This window comes from Hemiscyllium ocellatum, chromosome 42 (genome assembly GCF_020745735.1).
Source record: "Hemiscyllium ocellatum isolate sHemOce1 chromosome 42, sHemOce1.pat.X.cur, whole genome shotgun sequence".
Taxonomy (NCBI): domain Eukaryota; kingdom Metazoa; phylum Chordata; class Chondrichthyes; order Orectolobiformes; family Hemiscylliidae; genus Hemiscyllium; species Hemiscyllium ocellatum.
In genome coordinates, this window is record NC_083442.1 from 19,570,992 (window position 1) to 19,590,061 (window position 19,070).

The window sequence follows — 19,070 nt, forward strand, 5'->3', positions numbered from 1 at the left end:
ATCTAAACCAGATTACCAACCAAACATTAATCTGTGCTAAATTTTGTTGCATTTATAATCACAGAATTGGGAGAGTGCAGAAGGAGGCCATTTGTCCCATCATGCCTGCACTGATTTCCTCAGCATTTTAGCTTAATACAAAATCCTGCCCTTTCCGCTTAACTCTGTGCATTGTTTTACTTAAATAATCTTCCAAAGCTCTCTTGAATGCCTCATTTGAACACTTCAAGACAGCGCATTGCAGACTCTAACTATTCATTATTGAAAAATGAAATGACAGTGCAATGTAAAGACAGGATACATTGACTCCCCCAGTCTACATTAAACTGCCCTTATTGCAGAGTTTATTAAATTATATCCATACATAGGATTTAATGGTAAATCACTGACATACCTCCATTTCCATAGCATGATTTTATTGGGATGTGGCTGTTGCTGGTAATGCCAACATTTGTTGCCCATCCTAATTGCCTATGAAGTGACTAACTGAAAAGTCGGTTTAAGAGCCAGCCACATTGTTATGGTTCTGTAGTAAACCAGACCAAGTCATAGAGTCATAGAGATGTACAGCATCAGTCTAACTCGCCCATGCCAACCAGATATCCCAACCTAATCTAGGCTCATTTGCCAGCACTTGGCCCATATCCCTCTAAACCCATCCTATTCATATACCCATAAGTGGCAGCTATCCTTCCTGAAATTTGTGACAATTAATAATTATGTGGCTACTACTAGAGACAATGCTTTATGGATACTTCCAAATCAACCTGTTTATTATTATGCTATTATACATCAATGGAGCAGATGATCCTTGAACCCAGGCTTCCTCAGCTAGAGTCAGGACATTTCCAGTGTAACACTAGAGCCCCAATAAGATTAGCTTTATTTCCCAGATTTATTAATTGAACTTAAATTCTACCAGCTGGTGTGGTGGGATTTAAACCTGTCTCCAGAATTTTGGATTGAGTCTAGATTCTATGTGAAAGTGAGGATTGCAGGAGCTGGAGATTAGAGTGGAGAGTGGGGGTGCCAATCCTGTGGCATTACTCTGGAATAGTCTACATTAGCTCAAGCTGCAGGTTTGAGGTGAATTTTTAATTTTTTTCTCTGTTTCATTACCCCCACACTCCCAACTATCTGCGGTAGTGCTTATTTTTCCCCCGCACCCATGTTGTGTGTGTGCAGGTTTGAGACAGTGAAAGACACAAAGTGCACGAATCTTTATTCAATTTCCACCACCAGGAAGAAAAGAAACACCCGAGTGGCCAGTGAGATTTTTTTTTAAATTGATTCATCGGACATGAGTATCGCTGACTGGGTCAATACTTATTGACTATCATTAGTTGCCTGAGAGAAGGAGGAACAAATCTGCCTTCTTAAACCACTGCAGTCCATTTGGTATAAGTAGCCCCCAATGCAGTTAGTGAGTTTCAGATTATAAAATTATTTCTTACAAATAAAGCGGATATCCATCTCTGCTGAAGAATGGAAAAATAACAGATTTCCTTGTGATTATTACACCGGTTTTGTGAGATTTCGCTGCCGACATTTCGACCTTAACCGTACTTCAGGATATCAAAAGCCCGGAAATGCCCTGTACCTGAAATTTCATGCCTTTTTTCAATTTTTAAGTAAATGACTTGAGTGGTGCAGGATTCGTTTATGAAATATTGAATTCGGCACTTGGGTGATGCATCATTACATCTACAGGATTTTAGAGACCTGTTCTCCAGTAAACACCCGTTTAAGATCTTCCGCAGGGTTTATTATAGTGCTCTTGTGGTGTTTGAATTTGATCTAATTCCAAATCCTCTAATCCTGTAGGTGGCGCGTTCCTGGTGTGAAACACCTTGGAATGTGAAATCGACCGGAATGTCACTTTCGAGGTGTGGCGTCTGCGACCAAATATTTATTTTTTTTTAAAAAAAAAGAAATTGCACCAAAAATATTGACTTCCAAATGCAAACACCCGGAAAGCTGAGAATTTGAACTTGCATTTTTTAAAAATTCCAACAATTCCCCCCCTCCCCCCAGCTTCCTGGTGGGAAGGAGAGGGTTAAAAACTAGGCTACTTCCGGTGCTAAGTGCATTCGAAACCGGGAGAGTGGAGATTTTTTTTAAAAGGGATCTATTCCCCCGGTTCCTTTTGATTTTTTTCCCCCCAAAAAATCTTTCCCCTCCACCTTTTTTTTCAATAGAAGTGGGAGGAGAAGTGAAAGGTGTTGGTGTAGCGGGGGAGGGAAAGTAAAGCAGATTAGGATGGCCTGTGCGATGTCGGTGGATGCAGTCAGGAGGAAGATTAAAAGCTTACAGGACCAGGCAGATGTGGCGGAAGATAAAGCAGAGAGGCTGCAGAGAGAAGTGGACGAGGAGCGAAAGTGCCGTGAGCAAGTGAGAACGAATACAATTGAGGGAGGGGGGGGGGGAATTGTGGGCATTGAGATCCAGGCGATGGCAACTGTGTAACCTTGGGCTGCAACAGTGTAACCCTCAACAGGAAACACTGTAACCCTGGGCTGCCACAGTGTAACCCTCAGCGGGCAACACTGTAACCCTGGGCTGCCACAGTGTAACCCTCAGCGGGCAACACTGTAACCCTGGGCTGCCACAGTGTAACCCTCAGCGGGCAACACTGTAACCCTGGGCTGCCACAGTGTAACCCTCAGGCAGGAGGTGGCTGTGCTGGGTGGGAAGGAGCTCCCTGCTTCATCTCGAGCCAGCAAAGCGTGCGAGCGACAGGCAGGAAGCTGGCCTAATTCCCAGGACCAGACCTACCTGTTTCCTAACGTGACTGGGGATTTACTCGGGTGAGGTTTGTAGGAGAGACTCTACTTCAGATTAAAGCACCAACGTGTGTACTGTCTAAAATGTGGCTGAGTCCGTCTGGAAATGCAAGCTTTTTTTTCAAAAAAGCTTTCTTTCCCTAATTACAGATCGGAATTTAATTGAAGCTCCCCCACTCCCCATGCCTTGTACTTTAGTTTTCCTTTGAGATTGGAGCTGGCTTCCTAGGTTTTGAAGATTACACTTAATTCAGGAAACTGGTTTTCTGATTCCTGTGTGTTTATGGAGTGTGGTTTAGTCACTGTAATGAGTTCATTCAAAGGTGAAATCAAATCGAGGTGTACATATGGTTATGGTCTTGTTTCGGGTGGATTTGGGTGGTGAATGACTGGGAGGTGAATCTAGAGTGATCAGTCCTAGATTTCTGATAAATCGGCTGTAAGAAGTCTCTGTGCTTTCCCCTCTGATGTGGTCTGTGCTGTATTTCAAAGGTTGGCTTCAGCTTAGTCTCCTTGCGGCTGGCTGTGTAGTTCTTTCACTGATGGGCAGAACAAAGGAGAAGCAGCCGCAGGCCTTAATCAGCTCAACCCAGGGCTGTTTGTTCAAAGCCTCCTGGTTTATTTGAACAAGGGGCCTATCTAAGGCATTTCCTCCCCCCTCCCACCCCCCCTTAGGCAGTTGCTGGGGATCAAGAGTGCCCTGATATCACTCCTGGGTCCAGGGATGGTTGATAAGTCCAACGTGGATTAGCAGACCCTGCCATACTGGGCAGGCCTTGCTTTGAGGGACAGGTTGTTAGGGCACTGGCCTGCATACCTCCCGTTCTCCCTTCTGGATGTTCCCAGCAGGTGTCTCCCAAGCATTCCGGACTTTCCCAAATGGATCATCTCCATGTTGGTCACTTACCACAGGGAAGGTAGTCTGGGACCTTTCTGACAGAAATCCTTGAAGTACTTCCAGTATCCCTCTGGGAGTCACTCCCAAGTGGAATTCTGAGTGGAATGGGATATTTTACGTTGTTGCATGAGGCATGTGGACAGCATGTCCTGCCCCTTGGAGCTGGTTGTGAGTGATTAATGCCTCGATGTTGGGCAAAGTGGATTGGGATAGGATGTTGCTGATGGGATTCCTTTCTTGCCCCTGGATCGGAGGAATCTTGCGGAAGTCATCCCTGATTTTTACTGCACCAAGACTTTAAGGGGAATTCCTGATGAAGGGCTTATGCCCAGAATGTTGATTCTCCTGCTCCTCGGATGCTGCCTGGTGTGCTGTGCTTTTCCAGCACCACACCCTCGACAGTGCTTTGAGGGGCTTGCTGTAGGCTGCCCAAGTCTCTGAGGTCTAAAGGAGTGTGGGGTCACAGCTGCTGCGTTAACCTGGTTTGAGATCCTGGTCCTGGAATAATCGCTTGCTCATTCAGCTCAGCTGGCATGTTGAGGGTCGTGAAAGATATTGTTAGTGTCTGCCTTCATGGACAGAAAGCCCCCCAAGTTCTGGGAAATGGCCCATATTTTCCACGATGCTGCCATTTGAGAGTGGCTGGGGTGGGGGGATGTTGGCCTGTTGAAGCTGGTTGGAAGAAGGCCCTTGGTTTTCAAAACACTTGGTGAAATGCCCCTTGCCCTCCAGCTGGTCAGGTCAGGAGCTGACAAATGACCTGGAGCTCTGATATTTTCTTTACCCCCCCCCCCCCCCCCCCCCCCCCGAGTGCATACAGATGCAAATATCCCTGGAAATCCTGCCTGGCTCAGTCTGTGTGTTTGCCCCAGTGTAGAGTTAGATTGAAAAGGCCAAACAACAAAACCCCTTGGAGCAGGTAGAATTTCAGCAAGGATTCTGAAACACACTGGAGATTCATAGCTGTGCAATTTCATTTGCTTTATCTGGAAAAGAAATGTTTGGAAATGTGGCACAACTGTAGAATCCCCAGATAATCTTCCAAAAGGAAGACCAGTATGACAGTGGAGACTACAGAGGAGTCTCTCTGCTATCTTGCCGCTGTCTTTCCCCCTCAACTGCTAGCGCCCTGTGGCTGAGGAATTCCTTACACAGTCACAGTATGGTTTTTATTTTGTCCCTGGAGAGGTATGTAATCTTCGCCATGCTGTAAATTCAAGTAAAATGCAAGGAACAGCGTTAACTGCTGTACCATTAGTGACCTCTTGGACTGTTGAATGTCCAGTTTTAGATGAGGGAGGTTCTTCTCTGCTTTGGCTATCCCTTGAAATTCTGGCTTCAGGTAACTGTCTGTGTGGAGTTTACACGTGCTCCCTGGGTCTTCCTCTGGGTGCTCCCGTTTCCTCCCACAATCCAAAGATGTACAGCTTAGGTGGATTGGCCATGCTAAATTGACCATAGACTTTTAGGGATGTGTAGGTTATGTGCATTAGTCTGGGGTAAATGTAGAGGAATAGGGTTGGGGAATGGGTCTGGGAGGGTTGGTGCGCACTTGTTGGGCTGAAGGGCCTTTTTCCTCACTGTGTAGGGATTCTAGGATTCTATGAAATTTGGCACAATCCCTACATATGCTCTGTGATTACTCTCACTACACCACAGACCATCTCCATGGAGAATGGGATTAAGCAGACTGTGTCATTAGGCAGACATTAAGAACAAAGTGATGGAGAAACTCTGCAGGTTTGGCAGCTTGTGTGGAGAGAGAACAGAATGAACATTTTGAGTCCAGGGTGAATCCTCTTCATAATGTCGCGACAGTCACTTGTGTTGAATTCAAAATATTAACTCTGTTTCTCTCTATCATCATCAGAAGTCGTTCTGGGCTCAGAATTTTAAGTCTGCTTTCTCTGAGTCATAGAGATGTACAGCATGGAAACAGACCCTTCAACCCGTCCACGCCAACCAGACATCCCAACCCAATCTAGTCTCACCTGCCAGCACCCGGCCCATATCCCTCCAAACCCTTCCTATTCATATACGCATCCAAATGCCTCTTAAATGTTGCAATTATACCAGCCTTCACCACTTCCTCTGGCAGCTCATTCCATACACGTACCACCCTCTGTGTGAAAAAGTTGCCTCTTAGATCTCTTTTATATCTTTCCCCTCTCACCCTAAATCTATGCCCTCTAGTTCTGGACTCCCCGATCCCAGGGAAAGGACTTTGTCTATTTATCCTATCCATGCCCCTCATAATTTTGTAAACCTCTATAAGGTCACCCCTCAGCCTCCGATGCTCCAGGAAAAACAGCCTGTTCAGCCTCTCCCTATAGCTCAAATCCTCCAACATCCTTGTAAATCTTTTCTGAACCCTTTCAAGTTTCACAACATCTTTCCGATAGGAAGGGGACCAGAATTGCACACAATATTCCAACAGTGGCTTAACCAATGTCCTGTACAGCCACAACATGACCTCCCAACTCCTATACTCAATACTCTGACCAATAAAGGAAAGCATACCAAACGCCGCCTTCACTATCCGATCTACCTGCGACTCACTTTCAAGGAGCTATGAACCTGCACTCCAAGGTCTCTTTGTTCAGCAACACTCCCTAGGACCTTACCATTTAGTGTATAAGTGCTGCTAAGATTTGCTTTCCCAAAATGCAGCACCTCACATTTATCTGAATTAAACTCCATCTGCCACTTCTCAGCCCATTGGCTGATCTCGTCCAGATCCTGTTGTAATCTGAGGTAACCCTCTTCGTTGTCCACTACACCCTTGATTTTGGTATCATCTGCAAACTTACTAACTGTACCTCTTATGCTCGCATTCAAATCATTTATGTAAATGACAAAAAGTAGAGGACCCAGCACCGATCTTTGTGGCACTCCACTAGTCACAGGCCTCCAGTCTGAAAAACAACTCTCCACCACCCTCTGTCTTCTACCTTTGAGCCAGTTCTGTATCCAAATGGCTAGTTCTCCCTGTATTACATGAGATCGAACCTTGCTAGTCAGTCTCCCATGAGGAACCTTGTCAAACGCCTTACTGAAGTCCATATAGATCACATCTACTCCTCTGCCCTCATCAATATTCTTTGTTACTTCTTCAAAAAACTCAATCAAGTTTGTGAGAAATGATTTCCCACACACAAAGCCATGTTGACTATCCAAATCAGTCCTTGCTTTTCCAAATACATACACATCCTGTCCCTCCGGATTCCCTCCAACAACTTGTCTACCACTGAGGTCAGGTTCACCGGTCTATAGTTCCCTGGCTTGTCCTTGCCACCCTTCTTAAACAGTGGCACCACGTTTGCCAACCTCCAGTCTTCCGGCACCACACCTCCCACAGATGTTTCCAGACCTTCTAAGTTTCTCTGATGACTTTTGTTTTTATTTTTGGATTCTGGCCTCTGCAGTATTTTCGTTTTTATATCCAGTAATTTGACTGGCTCCTTTTCTCTCACCACAATACTTGCACCCGCCCTCTGGGCGAATGACCTACTGGAATGGAGATGGTCTACAGGGCAGACTCCCCCAATTTCAGACCTTGGGTTGCTGTGCAGATCCAGGAACGTCACACTTGAGCAGATTGGAAACAAAAGCTCATTGTAACGATGATGAGAAGGAGTTGAGTCATTTTGTAGGGAGGGAGAATCGACCAAATCATAAGGCTGATGTAATGTAAGTTGTAGTGTCCCTACCCCTGAACCAGGAGACCTGGGATCAAATACTATCTGCTCCAGAGATGTATCATAACAACCCAGAGCGGGTTGATTTAAAAACATGTTGGTTTTTAAAACATTTAAATGTTGGTTAATATTTGTAGGTGAGCTGCTCTCTCTCTCTGTGGTTTCTCCCAGATACCTTTTGAATGCTGTTACTCCACAGTACGTTAAAATAACTAATAGCAGCCACTGAGAGTTTGATTCAAGTTGCATTTATGAAACAGCTTGGCCTTTTAAAGTGGGAGTCTTGAAAGATAGTTGGCACTGAGTTCTGGTCCCCGTTTATTTCTCTAGCTGAAGCGTGGTGCTGTTTTAAAGGCCATTTATGGTCAATGAGTTCTCTGCTGGCACTTTGCTCTGTGGGGAGAAGCTGACTATCGTAAATGTTACCAGAAGCCGTACTAACCTTTAGCCTCTTGTAACAATAAGCTTTTGAGAAAAGGGTGTGGTGCGAGTAACCTTGTTTGATTCACCTGTGGAGTAGACTGTCATATTGGGATCTAAATACACCTCAGTTAAAGGTTTTCTGGGTTGTGCAGAAACAATGAAAGGATCGATCTTTTTATCGTCACTCTTTTTAAACAGATAAGAGACCAGCTTTCCAAATAAAGCTGGCGTTTGTTTGTGTTTACCCTTGAAGGATCAGTGTCTTTTGTAATTTAATGACCGATTAGCTAGGCCATCCTTTTGAAGGTGGTGGGATAAGGTAAGAACTCTTTTTGAAAAAAAACCTTGTGGGATCCAGTGCCTTAACAAATAAGGGCTTGGAATACAAAGACAAGAAAGTTATGCCTGTTGCTAAATTATCACTGATTAGGCCTGAGCTAAATGATATGGATGTTCCACTGAATTCTAGAGAGGAGGTGAGAGTGATTGCCCCTTGACATCAAGGCAGCATTTCACCAAGTGTGGATTGAATCCCACCCTGGTCAGCCATGATTGCACTGAATGATGCAGTAAGTCTGAAGGGCTGAATGGCCCAATTGTCGGGTCAGCTTTCCCAACCAAGGGCTGACTAAGATGAGATGGGTGTGAACTGACTCTAACAATGTCACTTAACTTGGCACATTTCGCAACTGACAGCATTGCTGTCATCAGGGAGTGCCGGGGATGTGTTTCCACATTCCTGATGCAACAAGCTGGAAGGACGACACTAAACCATCAGCCTCATGGGAGAAAAAAAATAGAGGCAGCAAATTGGAGTGGTGGGGGGAATCTTCTCCAGCCAGTTGTCATGAAATTATGTCAGGCATGGTGGCTCAGTGGTTGGCACTGCTGCCTCACAGCACCAGGGACCTGGGTTGGATTCTCACCTCTGGTGACTGTCTGTCGGTGTGGAGTTTGCACATTCTCCCTGTGTCTGCGTGGGTTTCCTCCCACAATCCAAAAATGACTTGGCCGTACTAAATTGTCCATAGTGTTAGGTACGTTAGTCAGGGGTCAATAAATGGAATGGGCCTGGGTGGGTTCCTCTTTGGAGAGTCAGTGTGGACTTGATGGGCTGTAGGGCCTGTTTTCATACTGTAGGGAATCTAATGTATTGCTGTTTCCACTTTTTCTTCTTCCATCTGCTTCATTGCACTCCTTGTTGTCTATCTCTGAACTCCTCTTCATGTTACAGAAGATCAAAGGCTCCACGGGGTTTAAATGAATTCAGATGGAGCAGAAAATGGAGCGACTGACTACTCCAGCCTTTCTGTCTCATGTCCTATTTTTCGCCAAACCCCTTGCTGTGCTTGTCACTGCCCTTGTGGTGACCTCCCCTCAACCTCGTTGATTTGAGGCCGTCTCTAACTCTGCCCGCACTTACCATTTCCTGCTGTCTTTTTCTTTCGACTTAAGTCAGTTGTGTTCTGGCACCACCTCGATTTTAAAATTCCCACCCTTGTTGTCAAGATTTCTCTCATGACCTCTCCTTTCCCATGTCCCTCTCTTAGCTGTGCTCCTCCAGTCCTGGCCCTGGTGAACTTTTCTGATTTTTTTTTTGTTGTTAATCACTGCAACTCAATGGCGTGCCTTCAGTTGGTCCCAAACTCCGGAATTTCTTCACCGTGCCCCTCCACCTTGCTTTCCTCTCCCAAATATGCCCCTTTGGGACTTCTCTTTCTGACTGGGCTCTCAGTCATCTGCCAAAGCTGTATGACTTGCTACCCGATGTACGTAGCTAAATATGGATTATGGGCCATTCGGCCCCCTCAAGCCTGCTGCACCATTGAACGAGATTATGGCAGATCCAACTATGGCCTTAACTCCAGTTTTGAGTCTACCTCTGATAACGTTTAGTCCACTCCCCACCCCCCAATTAGTCAAGAATCTTCCCTTTAAGCACTTGTAAAGCACATTGATGTATTTTGCTTTAATGGTGCTATCCAAATGCAATGGTTGGAATGAGATTATAACTTTGAACACAATCTTCAATCCCACTATCCAGCCCCATGTGGCCATTCTTGACTCCTTTGATAACTCTGAGCTGCTAATGTTCTTCGACCATTTCCAATTATTGTTTTCCTCGTGTCTGGTTGATTTCTTTTTCCTCCTGGCTTCCTCACGTCGGCGCCTGGGAGGCTAGTCCTTAATCTCTGGATAATCTGGAAAACTGAGGGGTGGTGACTCTGGCAAGGAGGGACACATTGTTCACTGATTTTGGGGGGGGGGGGGGGGGAGGGAATAATGGAGGAGACAAGGCTGAATGCTCAGGGAAGCTAAGGGGATACACTGCTTAAGAAGAAAAGTGTGCGCATGCGTGCGCTCACATTTTTAAAAAAAACTCAATCACTGCATCAGAGCGATTTTAAACAACGTTTACCTCCCGAGGCTGTAAAAATCAAAAACCTAAAAACCAAGGAGGGAAAAATGGTTTTGGCGGGTGAGATAAATTTAATGGCTGTCCAGTTGTAGGAAACCATGGGTGGCTCAGTGGTTAGCACTGCTGCCTCACAGCACCAGGGACCCAGGTTCGATTCCAGCCTCAGATGACTGTGTCTGTGTGGAGTTTGCACATTCTCCCTGTGTCTGCGTGGGTTTCCTCTGGGTGTTCTGGTTTCCTCCCACAGTCCAAAGATGTGCAGGATAGGGTGAATTGGCCATGCTAAATTGCCCATAGTGTTAGCTGCATTAGTCAGAGAGGAATGGATCTGGATGGGTTACTCTTCGGAGGGCCGGTGTGGACTTGTTGGGCCGAAGGGCCTGTTTCCACACTGTAGGGAATCTAATCTCAAATCTGAATTCTGTGACCAGAAATCAGTGCAAAATCACTGAAGTCTGTACCTATTGTTGTTATTTTAATGAATCTATTTTTAATTTCAAAAATGTTCTTATTTGTAAAAATATCCTAATGTGCTTATTCATAAAAATATCTTTGTGCATATACGTAGCCACTAAAGGGTAGCATAGGAAGAAAATAGTCAAACGTCAGAGTTTAACTCTGTCCACCAAACAAACCAAAGGCTTGTGTAAATATTGTTTCGTACACACTTGAGGTGCTGGGAGGGAGGAGCTCATGATACATCTCTGAGGCAGATGGTTAAAAAGGACACAACACCAGGTTACAGTCCGACAGGTTTATTTGGAAGCACTAGCTTTCGGAGTGACGCTCCTTCATCAGTTGACAACCACCTGATGAAGGAGCAGTGCTCTGAAAGCTAGTGCTTCCAAATAAACCTGTCAGACTATAATCTGGTGTTGTGATTTTTAACATTGTCCACCTCAGTCCAACACCGGCATCTCCAAATCCTGAGTCAGATGGGACTTGATGCTGGGTCTTTTGGCCCTCCCTTCATTCTACTGGGTGGGCATTTGTATGTTGTGGGGCACCACTTGCAGAAGACGTCTCTCCTGCCCCAGCACATACATTGTTGACTTGAAAGAGTAAAAATTCCTTCTTGGGTTCTTTTTTTGTTAAAAAAGAAAAGACTGATTTCAAATTGTCGTAGGATTGCCTTCGGAGGGCACTCGGGCAGATAGCTCCCTGAGTGGCTGAGAATTGATGTTTGACTCCTGTTTGTTATTCAGTGAACAAATGGGAGTGTGTTCGATGCTCCCCCACCCAACTCCCAGAAAATACAGGGGGTAAATGTATCATAGTCTCCATTTAAATTGAAAAAAAAGCCCTTTTTACTCAGGTAGTGATGAGAGCATGGCATTTGCTACCACATTGACTAGTTGAGGTGAAGATAATCAGTGCACTGTGGGGGAAACTAGGTAGGTGGTCAAAGGAGTAAAATAAAACAAAGTCTTTTGTAGGGGTGGTTCAAAGGGTTGCATGTTCAAGACAGATGAGGAATCTCTTCTGAGAATAATGACTGTAAAATTCTTTACTACAGAGGGCTGGGTCATTAAGAATATCTCAAGGCTGAGATAGATTAGATTAGATTGGAGTCATACAGCATGGAAACAGACCCTTCAGTCCAACTCGTCCATGCCGACCAGATATTCCAACCCAACCTAGCCCCACCTGCCAGCACCCGGCCCATATCCTTCCTATTCATATACCCATCCAGGTGCCTTTTAAATAGATTCCGTACAGTATGGAAACCGGCCCTTCGACCCAATAAGTCCACACCGATCCTCTGAAGAGTAATCCACCCAGATCCCTATCCTATACTTACCCCTATCTAACAATGTGGAAAATTTAGCACAGCCAATTCACCTGACCTGCACATCTTTGGATTGTGGGAGGAAACTCACGCAGACACTGGGAGAGTGTGCAAACTCCACACAGACGGTTGTCCGAGGCGGGATTTGAACCTGGGTCCCTGGTGCTGTGAGGCAGCACTGCTAACCACTGAGCCACGGTTCCGCCCTAATCAGAAAGGGAATCGATGGTTATGGGGGAAAGGCAGGAAAGTGGAGATGAGAATTATCAGGTCAGTCACGATCTCATTGAACTGTGGAGCAGACGAGGTGGGCTGAATGGTCTACTTCTGCTCTTGAATCATGTCGCATTGTGTGATGGTTCAACAAGGGCATACAGACCAAAACTTTATGCCTGGTTTCTGTGCTGTCAATGCCCATGAACAAGATTTAAGATTGAGAGATTTAATCATTGGAATTTGCTTCCTATGAATTGTCTTTCCTGTGATTGATCCCTTTTGGTTTTTGCAGCCCAGATCTCATTACTCCTGTCATTTTCCCTGAAACACAATGGCACATGCTGGCCTTGCTGAAATGACCCCCTTTAAAGCCAGATGACTTTAGCAAGTGTACACTAGAAATGATGGATCAGAATGTTACTGAATTTGATCAGCCTTAAGTTTGCGCTTTGTTCTGGGATTCCTTGCATGGCTCCTGAATAGTAAATTTGCTGAAGGTTGTTTTTGGATAATTAAAGTTACAAATCAAATTGTTTTCTTGGACAGCTCCTCTATTTAAGTAGCTTAAGAGGATTAAAAAGAAAAAGGGGGAAATTTGCTTCTCACTGGTATTAGGGAGTTAATGTGGGCTGGGTTAAAAATAATCTTGTATTTATCCATTCCAAATGCATAGGACGATCCCAGTTGAAAATTTCAAGAGAGAAGGAATTTCGCAACGAATGATGAAGGTGCCTGGCTCACTCACTGAGGTGGACAGGAGGCTGGAAGTCAGGCAGCATTAGGAGGTGGAGAAGCTGATGTTTTGGGCGTAACCCTTCTGAAATGTTGACTTCTCCACCTCCTGATGCTGCCTGGCTTGCTGTGTTCTTCCAGCCTCCTGCCTGTCCACTATGGATTCCAGCATCTACAGTTTTATTTGTCTTTCTCACTGAGGTGAACATACGCCACCTGGTGTTTGCCCTGTGTATTGAATGTTTGTTTTCCTGCCCTCCCTCCCTCCCCGCTCCAGGCTGAAGCAGACGTCGCCTCTCTGAACAGACGCATCCAGCTGGTTGAGGAGGAGTTGGACAGGGCCCAGGAACGCCTGGCCACCGCTCTGCAGAAGCTGGAGGAAGCTGAGAAGGCTGCAGATGAGAGTGAAAGGTGAGGAGGTCCAGCGTAACTTTTATCTCTGGGTCACAGCTCTTGTGCCGATCTCATTCTCGAATGCTGTCCCAAGGCAGGTCTGACCAGGGTGCCACCATTAGGGGGCATGGCAAGCTGCCAGTCAGGATGGGATCAAACTGTAGCCCACCCTAAATCTGGGTCTCACTGCCCATTCAGCCACCTAGCCTCCCTCAACGAGTCCAGGTTCCCATGGCAACGTGCATTTTGACATGCATATTACTGCCCGGCACTATGGCAACGATGGTAGAACCTTCCATTTTGGTCCATCTCTCAGCCGACCAGGAGATTCTCCTGTTTTTGCTGCTGACCATTGATGTATTTTCAAACAGGTTCTAACCTTCACCCGTTTGGGTGAGTTGGTTTTGAACCCGGGACTTCTGGTCCTGAGGCAGAGACACTACCCACAGCACCCAAAGCCAACACGTGCAAATCTCTTGCTGCAGTCTTTTAAATACGAATGTACAGTAATGCCCTTTGCAGTTATTTTAAGAGTTCCTGAGGTTAAAAATAATTTAGGAACAAATTTAATTAGTTTTATTAATATTAAAGCACAACAATGTTATATAACACTTTCCATCATAGGGAAAGGGAATTTCCCAAGAGCTTTCTCAAAGATTGGACTCCAGCAAGTTCTGGTGGTTAATGTTCTCCAACAAACTCCACTTTTTTTCTTTTAAGCAAGAATATTTTGAGGAGGACTGACGTTAAACACTTCAAATCCTACACCCTGCCCTGAAGTTGGGGTTCCACACCTGGCTGGGGTCTGGCAGTCTCTGGGTGATAGATGTTGCTGAGTTGGCAGAGATGAAATGGTAGGCATCGCGTGGCACCTGCCCACCCTGCGATGCATATGGCCAGGCCAGAAATCTGGACATGTCCTGGAGGTGGTTCTCTTTCTGGTTAGCATTTGTGGAAAGTTAATTTGTTTTCGCTGGGGAGGGACTTGTATGTTGTCATCATGTGCTCAACCAGTTGTTGGGTATCTTGACTGACTTCTATGATGCTCCACTCTCCATCCTGTTCTGCCTGATTGTGTCAGCAAGTGGGAAGATGTAGCTGGATTTCTTTAACATCATATCATCCAGTCTTTGAGAAACAAAGATGGCCGCTTTAGCATCTGCACCATGTTAGGAATGTGGGTAACATTGAGAAGAGGGAAGGATGTTGGAGGATTATGTTGCTCTCCATTTTTTTGCACACATTGAACTCATTGACCTATAAAGGCAATGCTTAGAAGTTCTGAAATACCTCAAAGAGTTGGACCAAAGGGTCTGTTTCCATGCTGTACATCTCTATGACTATAAGTGGCATTATTATTGACTAAGTCTTCAGAAATTATCTTTCAAAAATCATTTTCACCGCTTCCAGTCTACTACCATGGTTGGCAAAAGAGCAGGCTTAGCTTTGAAGGTTGTTTTAGAAAACCAGTTGTATATTTTTTTCAATTCTCCCCAGTGGTTCCGCTTGCTGAAGTAAAAATGAGTGATGAAGATTTGTTTTTGTGCTCACTTCTGTCCGTGCTGTTAGCCTGTCTAATCATTGCTACATCCTAGGGGTTAATTACTTTGAGCCATTCTATCCCAAGTACCTGTGCTGACCACCATTCTATGAATATTACCCTGGACCCCACCATAGGTCGCTGCCTGCTAGGGTTGAAATTGTAAACATAAGGCTTAGGAGGAGGGAAGTCTCTGCTTTGATCACCATCTCTTTTATTTATTCACTCCTGGAACATGGTCGTTGCTAACATTTATTACCCGTCTCTAGTTGCCATTGAGAAAGTGGTGGTGAGCTGCTTCCTTGAATCCCTGCAACTTGGGTGCTGTAGGTAGACCCACAATGCTCTTAGGGAGGGAATTCCAGGTTTCTGACCCAGCGACTGAAGGAACAGTGATATATTTCCAGGTCAAGGATAGTGAGTGGCTTGGAAGGGACCTTGCAGGTGGTGGTGTTCCCATCTATCTGCCCTTGTCCTTCAAGGCGGAAGTGGCTATGCATTTGGAAGGTGCTGTCTAAAGATCTTGGGTGAATTACTACTGTGGAACAGCCTGCCTGCAACAGGAGTTGATATGCCAACTTTAAGGGCATTTAAATGGTCATTGGATAGGCATATGGATGAAAATGGAATAGTGTAGATTAGGTGGGCTTCTGATTGGTTTCACAGGTTGGCAAAACATCGAGGGCTGAAGGGCCTGTACTGCGCTGTAATGTCTTATGTTCTATGTTCCGCAGTGCATCTTGTAGATTATACTGACTGGCACTACATCACTGCCTCCACCACCAATCAAGTGGGCTGCTATGTGCTTGATGGTGTCAGGCTTCTTGAGTGTTCAGAGCTGCACCCATCCAGGCAAGTAAGGATTATTCCATGACATGTGCCTTGTAGATGGTAACAGGCTTTTGGGAGTCAGAAGGTAAGTTATCATTGCAATATTCCTGGCTCCTGGTCTGCTCTTGCAGTTTGTGATGAGTCCAGTTGAGTTTCTGGTCAATGGTAACCATCAGGGTGTTGGTAACTGGGGAACTGTGGTGGTAACACCATTGAATGTCAAGGGGCAGTGGTTAGATTGTCCCTTATTGGAGATGGTCAGAGCCTGGCATTTGTGTGGTGTGAATGTTGCTTACCACTTGTCAGCCTAAGCCTGGATATTGTCCAGATCTTTGTCATGGTCATAGAGTCATACAGTATGGAAACAGACCGTTTGGTCCAACCTGTCCATGCCGGCCAAGTTTCCCAACTAAACTAGCTGTGTTTACTGAAATTTGACCCATATCCCTCTAAACCATTCGAACGTGGACTGCTACAATTTCTGAGGAGCCGTGAATGGTGCTGAACATCGTACAGTAATTAGTAAGCATCTCAACAATAATATTTCTTGATTTTAATTTTTATGCTCTGTATAAAGGAGGAAATTAAGAAGTGTTGTGTTGACTCCCCCCTCAATGGGAGGGGAAATGTTAACAATGAAAGTTTGAGACCATTGATAATAATGGTTTGGATTGACTAACTGGGGTGGAATTGGTGTCTGCTGACCCATCTTGTGCAAAGGTCAGCCAGAGACAATTCCACCCCCCCCCCCCCCCCCAATGTCCCATCAAAGCCAAGATGATGAAACTCCATGAGAATGAAATGGAAGCATCTCCCAAAGTTGCATGGGTGAAAAAAATTGGTGGTGGGGGTTAGGAAAGGTTGAGCATTGCACAATGGCACCAAAAATGGGAATGTATTGTCGCTCTGCGCTCATCTGTGCTATTTTGCTCTCCTTTCTCCTACAGAGGCATGAAGGTCATTGAGAACAGAGCCCAGAAGGACGAGGAGAAGATGGAACTGCAGGAGATCCAGCTTAAGGAGGCCAAGCACATTGCAGAGGAGGCTGACCGCAAGTATGAAGAGGTTGGTCTTTTGCGTGGCACCGGCTCTGCGTAGAAGATGATGCCAGGGCCGAAAGCTTTATAATCCTGCAGTTGGAATGAAGGAAATTTAGAATTCATTATTTCTCAAATCTATTCTCTGTGAGAATGCCCATCCAAAAATAAGCATGATATTTTTCCATTTTCCACATCAGCTGTCTTGCCGACCCTTCTGACGTGGAATATTTTTAGAGGGGGTTAGCGGTCACAGTGCAGAACAAGACCATTTGCCCCTTCGAGTCTGCACTGGTGCTCTAAAGAGCATCCCACCCAGATGACCCCACCTTCCATTCTTCTAGCTTCACATTTCCCATGGCTAACCCACCTAGCCTGTGTGTTCCTGAACACTATATGGGCAAGTTAGTATGGCCAAACCTACACATCTTTAGACTGTGGGAGGGAACCCACGCAGGCACTGGGTGTACATGCAAACTCCACATAGACAGTCACCCAAGGCAGGAATCAAACCCAGGTCCCTGACACAGTGAGGCAGCAGTGCTAACCACTTTGGACTGTGGGTCATACTGCTGTTTAAACCTCTATCTAGTGTCCTATCCCTTAATAGTCAACAGACAGGAGGGATTTCCATCCCAGTAATCTGTGTTGGCTAGCAATCCTGGTCCCAGTGGCTACAAGCCAGTGGCTGACCCATTGCATCTTTGAACAGTTTTGGACATTAGTGCTTGCTGATTAGGCTGCTAGACTTGTATTTTCAGTCCCTGGTAGATGTAGGTGAGTGTATAATTAATTATACACTGACTGCAAAGTACAACAATAACTGGTTTGGAAGAACCAACTGGACAGGAGCCGAGATCTCTAATGCAGTGAGCTGTTGTGATCTGCATTGCACTGCCTGTAAGGGGAGTGGAATCAGATTCCATAGTAACTCCCTGTGTAGAGAAATGGACATAGAACTGTTAGCAAGGTTGATGATGGATGAATGGTTTGGGCTAATTATGCTTACGTTGCGCCCAGTGAGCTAGTATAGGTACAATGGGTCCATTTGTAAGGGGGCACGTTTTTACGTTTCTGTTTCACTAAACTTGCAATCGCTGTCTTCGAGGAGAGTTCATTTTGTAATGTCTCAAACCTTGGCCGAAACTCACGCTTGTGTTTTTCTCTCCAGGTTGCACGTAAACTGGTGATCATTGAGAGTGACCTGGAGAGGACTGAGGAGCGGGCAGAACTCTCTGAATCGTATGTATCGTTTTCACTGCTGCGCATTGTCTGTGAAACTAAAGCGTGCTTTAAAAGCCAAGCATTAAAACCTGCTTAGAAACATGTTGTGCAAAGCCACTTGGAAGAATTAAATCTTTGAGGACAGTGACTGCAAATCTCATCGAGTTTTATGGAAAAATATCATTTCTAATGTGATTTTTTTTTTTGGCTATGAAATGATTCATTAGAAACCATAATCAGATTTCGACAAAGCCTGTACTCAAAGAATTAAGGCACTAATGAAACACATCCAGATGTGAAATGTCCATGGCTGTGTCTGTTTTAGGGATTTTTGTTTAACATGTTATCTCTTCTTCACTGCATGCTTTCATTGCACATTACTGTGTGGCCACGTGCAATTCTCGTGATCTGTTAGTCGGGCTCGCCAAGTGGAAGAGGAGGTTAGAATAATGGACCAAACCTTGAAATCTTTAGCCGCAGCAGAAAGCAAGGTACTGGAACTAATACACTCTATGGCCTTGCCTTGCTCCCTCGCACCACTGTGTGCTATCTAAACACTTCTGGTGCGGAATGGGTTGTGCCATGGTGTTTAGGAAAGATTTAGCTCATTTTCTCCCTCTGCTGCCCACTCTGCATTCTGCTGTTGGACTTTCAGTCTTCACTTTATTTTGTTTACCTTGTTTTGTTTCCTTCAGCCGTGGCCTAAAAGCAGTTGATTCTTTTAACAAAAGTTTACAAACTCACTTTCCTTTGATAAACTCACTTTTCTGGGCTTCCCCCTTGAAGTTGTTTCCTCCTTTCTTGGTGAGAAGTTATTTGACACATTTAAACTGGAGTCAATTCTGAAGGCATCAACTGCTTTAAGGTTACCTTTTTGTACACACTGTAAGAGCTGTTTTGTTAAATTTCCTCTATTTTTCCTTCTTTCCTTTGCTTTCTCTTTCACACTCATGCTGTCTGTCTCGTTCTGTCTCTCTTCTTACCCCATTCCCTGGCTTGTAAATGGTCTGTCTGTCTGTGTCTCTCTGTCTCTCTCTCTGTGTGTGTCTCCCTCTCTCTCTCTCTCTGTCTCTCTCTATCTCTCTCT

The 19,070-nt window shown here is 45.1% G+C and overlaps 1 protein-coding gene across 15 annotated transcripts in view; it reads left to right on the forward strand.

Annotated features, from left to right (window-relative positions):
• The window catches only part of LOC132834645 (tropomyosin alpha-1 chain), a 41,981-nt gene that overhangs the window by 6,098 nt on the left and 16,813 nt on the right, over window positions 1-19,070 (forward strand). For 6 of the 15 annotated variants that reach the window (XM_060853563.1, XM_060853561.1, XM_060853553.1 and 3 more), the window contains 3 exons: window positions 13,236-13,369; window positions 16,670-16,787; window positions 17,931-18,001. In XM_060853563.1, coding sequence (XP_060709546.1) covers window positions 13,236-13,369; window positions 16,670-16,787; window positions 17,931-18,001 — 323 coding nt within the window. Of the gene's footprint in view, window positions 1-2,082; window positions 2,392-13,235; window positions 13,370-16,669; window positions 16,788-17,930; window positions 18,002-18,398; window positions 18,475-19,070 lie in introns of those variants that run through there. The other 9 variants (XM_060853562.1, XM_060853554.1, XM_060853552.1 and 6 more) reach the window with 4 other exon arrangements.